Here is a 5,743-nt window from a genome sequence, read left to right as displayed (position 1 = left end):
ACAGAAAGATCGACCCACTGGCATATATACTGCCGTGCTGCAGTTCTTGCAAAACACTAATAAATGTCGCTATAGATCTGAAATCGCTAACTGCGGAACAAGCCCAGTTAGTTGAAGTAATTAATAATCACTCCGAAGTGATTCATTGAACAACACAGCAAAACAATGTATGCGCCATACATGAAACGATCGAGCGCATTGAAACACAAATCGCTGACGTTAAAAAAGAGCTGGCGGCCGGCAGAAACACAGCTGGTAATGCTGCGTCGATTAAAAACCATGTGACCTATATCATGGAAATAGCGATGCAAACATTCAACGATAACATAGCTGCTACGTTACAAACAATGACGTCATCAATTTCAGCTGACTTGAAACTGATCAGCGAAGAAATTAAATCGATTTCAACTACGTCTAATGTAATAAATGATGGTGCCATCTCTGCTGACATGTTATATAATTGGCCAACAGCAGAGATTATGGGTGCGATACACAATTTATCGGAAAAAGTTACTCAATTAGAATCCCTCCAACATGCACCCGCTCTTAGCATAGCTGAGGAATTGAATAATGATATTGGCAATGATTATTCGGGATGGCGATTCGTTGGTTCTACAAAGCGTTGGTCTGCTGACTGGAAGAAATACGATGAAAAAATAAAACGACGCGAAATGCAGGAACTTAAGGAATTCAAGGCGTGGCGAAATCGGAAGAAGCGCTCTCAACGTCAACTACGTGCTACTATGAACAACAACTACATCAACAACAACAACAACAACAGGAGTCACAATCATAACAGAGGATCAAATAACTATAACAGTAATAATAACCGGACTAATATCAACAACCGTAGAAATATTAACAACAACAACAACAACAACAACAACAACAACAACAACAACAACAACAACAACAACAACAACAACAACAACAACAACAACAACAACAACAACAACAACAACAACAACAACAACAACAACAACAACAACAACAACAACAACAACAACAACAACAACAACAACAACAACAACAACAACAACAACAACAACAACAACAACAACAACAACAACAACAACAACAACAACAACAACAACAACAACAACAACAACAACAACAACAACAACAACAACAACAACAACAACAACAACAACAACAACAACAACAACAACAACAACAACAACAACAACAACAACAACAACAACAACAACAACAACAACAACAACAACAACAACAACAACAACAACAACAACAACAACAACAACAACAACAACAACAACAACAACAACAACAACAACAACAACAACAACAACAACAACAACAACAACAACAACAACAACAACAACAACAACAACAACAACAACAACAACAACAACAACAACAACAACAACAACAACAACAACAACAACAACAACAACAACAACAACAACAACAACAACAACAGCAGCAGCAGCAACAACAACAACAACAACAACAACAACAACAATCACAACAACAACAACAACAACAACAACAACAACAACAACAACAATCACAACAACAACAACAACAACAACAACAACAACAACAACAACAACAACAACAACAACAACAACAACAACAACAACTACAACAACAGCAACAACAACAACAACAACAACAACAACAACAACAACAACAACAGAAATTACAACAACAACAATTACAACAGAAATAACAACAACAGCAACAGGAATAACAATAACAGCAATAGGAATAACAACTACAACTACTACAGGAATAACAACAATATCAACAGAAATAATTACAACAACAATAGGAATAACAGCTATATTTCTTTCGATCATCCACAACACAATAACATCAGCAATCATCGAAATCATCTTCCCCCGGATAGAGTACTACTTGCGGCTGCTAGACATCACTTTTCTGGACCACCTTTGAGACCTGCAATACAATTTCAGCGGGGAGAAACGCTCAACTCTTACACAACAAATGATGAACCGCAACGACCGATGGCATCTAATTCTTCTGCTACACATTGTATGGCTTGCTCGCAGCAACACTCGTGTTTTTGATGAAATGAATCATAGTTCGGTAAATATGTTTAATAACCACGCTACTATTAATACTCATTCCAAACATTGCTTGGAAAATATACAAAATAATTGAAATCCCATCAACTTCTTCGCTTAATTATTCTACGGTAACTGAAGTTTCGGTATACTGCCAAAATCTAAACCGCATGCGAAGTGCTCACAAAATTAATGAAATTCAAAAGAATATCTTATGTTGCTCCTTTTCTATAATTCTTGTAACCGAAACTAGTTGGGATGATAGTGTACATAGCGAGGAAGTTTTTGGTAATAGATATAATGTCTATAGAAATGATCGTAATTATCAATTGTCTGAAATGAAATCAGGTGACGGTGTATTAATTGCTATTCTATCAGAGCTAGACTCAGACATCATAATCACTCCATCATTTACCGAATTTGAACATGTATGGGCGAAAGCACGAATAGCTGGTAAGACACATGTCTTTGCGTCCGTCTATTTTCCTCCAAACAATGCACGTAAAGAATACTATGAAAAGTTTTTTGAAGTCGCGGAAAATGTCTTATCTGATCTCTCTCCTGAAATAAAGCTTCACATATACGGAGATTTCAACCAACGCAATCTTGACTTCATTACAGACATTGACAACGAGAGCATTCTTTTCCCAGTCGTTGGTGAAAACGAAACCTTGCAATTAATATTTGACAAATCTGCCAACTTGGACCTTTATCAGATTAATCACATAAAGAATAGGCAAGATTGCTACTTAGACTTATTGTTTACTAACATAGGCGAAGACTTCTGCGTAACTGAATCGCAAACTCCATTATGGAAAAACGAGGTATTTCATACCGCCATCGAATATTCGTTATTTATACATGAAAATCTGCGACCCTACGAGTGCGAATATGAAAAAGTATCGGACTTTCAGTCCGCAAATTATGGGAACATAAAACAAAGGCTTCACAATATTAATTGGCAACATGTATTTTGAAATGAAAACAATGTAGAAATGGCTGTCGAAGCCTTCTATAAGCTCATATTTGAAATATTAAAAGACGAAGGCCTATGAAACAAAGAAAACGTCAGGCTCATTCAAAGCATCCTATATGGTACAACAGTCAAATAAAAAATATAAAAAATCGCAAGAAAAAGGCACATAAAGCATACAAAAACCATAACAATGACAATAACTTAGCAAATTATCTTGATCTCTGTAATCAACTAAACCAAGCAATAAATGTTGCCTTTGAAGAGTATATACAAAAAAACCGAGCGTGAGATAAAATCAAAACCAAAAAACTTTTTCAACTATGTAAAATCAAAATTAAAATCAGAAAACTTTCCATCTAGAATGCATTTGGACGAAAAAACCACAGATAACATAGAAGAAATTTGCGACCTTTTTGCCACTTTCTTCCGAGATATCTATGGTACATTCACAGAAGAGGATCGCGATTACGTCTACTTTACACATTTTCCAGAATCCTCAAATGACGTAAACGTTAGACAAATTAGTGTATTAGAAATAGTAGACGCCTTAGAAACATTAGATTCCTCCAAAGGCCCCGGACCAGACGGTTTACCTCCAGCATTCATAAGGAAACTAGCAACAGAGCTAGCTACTCCACTATTCTGGCTTTTTAATATGTCCCTTCAATCTGGAATTTTCCCAAGCATCTGGAAAAGATCTTTCTTAGTGCCTGTGTTCAAAGCTGGTAAGAAATCTGATATCCGTAATTATAGGGGTATTTTCCATGTGTGGACTCATTACTGCGACCAGTATAGTTGATCTATTGTAATATCGCCCGGGTGTTTGCTGTATGACCTGCACTGCATTTCTTTTTGCTATAATCGCTATTGAGTGAGCGATATGCTTATTTTAAATTGTATGCGTGCTTGCGTGTATTGGGGTTTACCCTTCCTTCAAAGCTTGATCTACTTTACCCACTTATTCCTCGCTGCCAGCACTATCCCATATTATAGCCGTCCCTGGCGAGGACTCATTCGTACCTCTGACCAGTACACTTAACTATAGGAGGGACATTTGCACTGTCAAGAGGCTTCAGAGGGTAAATATAGAATTCAGCACGAAGGAAGGGTAAATGGAGGGGCCTGAGAATAAACCCATGCTAAAGTCACTTGACATCGAATGGCTTGATTCTACTAAGATTCGAACCCACGACCACTCGCTTGTCAAAGCAGACTCGGTAACCTTGCGGCTACGGAGCCCCCCATATTATTATAGGGGTATTGCAATTATCTCTTGTATTCCAAAACTTTTTGAGGCAATTGTCAATAAGAAGGTATTCTCGCAAATAAAAAATAGAATTACTCATACACAACATGGTTTCTACAAAGGACGCTCAACCACAACAAATTTACTCGAGTTTGTTAACTTCTCGCTTAACGCAATGGACAATGGAAACTACGTTGAAGCCTTATATACCGACTTTAGTAAAGCCTTTGATCGCATTGATATACCAATGCTTTTCTTCAAAATGCAAAAAATAGGTATACATCAAGAACTTTTAATATGGATCGAATCATATCTCACGTACCGCCAGCAAATTGTTAAATTTAAAGGAAAAACATCTAATCTCATTCAAGTCACTTCTGGAGTCCCTCAAGGGTCTCATTTAGGACCGCTATTGTTTATTTTATTCGTTAATGACATCTCATTCGTTCTCAAGAATATAAAAATCCTTATTTACGCCGACGATATGAAATTATACTTAGAAATAAAAAATGAGACAGATGTCAACACATTTTGTAACGAAATTCAAATTTTTTATAATTGGTGTAAGAAGAGCTTACTTCAACTAAACGTGAACAAATGTAAATTAATTAAATTCAGTAGGAAACGAAATACACCTATAACCAACATCTCCCTTGGAGATCAAATGATAGAAAATTGTGAACGAATTAGAGATTTGGGAGTTATTCTAGACTCAAAATTAACGTTTATAGATCACTACAATACAATTACTTGTAAAGCAAGCAACATGCTCTCTTTCATAAAACGCTTTAGCTTTAATTTTCGAGACCCATACACATTAAAAACACTTTACATTTACTACGTTCGTTCAATTCTTGAGTACTGTAGGGTGGTATGGTCTCCGTTTGCCAATGCACACATAAATAGAATAGAATCAATACAAAAACAATTCTTGTTGTACGCACTTCGTAATTTAAATTGGACGAGCCTTCCTCTTCCGTCATATGACGACCGCTGCAAGCTTATAAATATCGAAACATTAAAGGCGCGTCGTGAATTTGCAATGGTCTCATTTGTTAATGACATAGTCTCACATCGTATTGACTCTGCCGAACTCTTATCTAAATTAAATTTTTACGCACCTACTAGAAATTTACGTGTTCGTATACTATTTGCCACGGATCATTATCGAACTAATTATGCTAAATTCGGGCCCATAAATCAAATGATGGTGCTATACAACCAACATTGTAATTTTATTGACTTCACAATTTAAAAAACCAAATTGAAGCAATATTTTAGGACAATAAGTATTTCAAGTCAATAACAACAGAAAATTAGCAGAAACGAGCAAACATAAATAGAATATGTAATCGATTGATTAGGTTAAGCTTGTATCACGGTCTACACACGATTGACTGCAAATAAATAAATTCCCATCAAAACATAGCGGTGGTGGAAACGAACACAATAAGGAAAAGACGGCTCAAA

The 5,743-nt window shown here is 36.2% G+C and overlaps 1 protein-coding gene across 1 annotated transcript; it reads left to right on the top strand.

Moving 5' to 3' along the window:
* The first annotated feature begins 293 nt into the window (after positions 1-293).
* Positions 294-2,054, top strand: LOC128745927 (GATA zinc finger domain-containing protein 14-like). The gene has a single exon (XM_053842988.1). The coding sequence runs from the start codon at positions 294-296 to the stop codon at positions 2,052-2,054; it is 1,761 nt and encodes a 586-aa protein (XP_053698963.1).
* Positions 2,055-5,743: the final 3,689 nt, after the last annotated feature.

The sequence above is a fragment of the Sabethes cyaneus genome, chromosome 1 (genome assembly GCF_943734655.1).
Source record: "Sabethes cyaneus chromosome 1, idSabCyanKW18_F2, whole genome shotgun sequence".
Taxonomy (NCBI): Eukaryota; Metazoa; Arthropoda; class Insecta; order Diptera; family Culicidae; genus Sabethes; species Sabethes cyaneus.
The sequence above is the reverse complement of the archived record's forward strand: the minus strand, read 5'-3'. Positions and strand labels throughout refer to the sequence as shown.

Excerpts from the sequence above, each read along its gene's own strand:
- LOC128745927 (XM_053842988.1), top strand. The coding sequence starts at position 294 with ATGGAAATAGCGATGCAAACATTCAACGATAACATAGCTGCTACGTTA.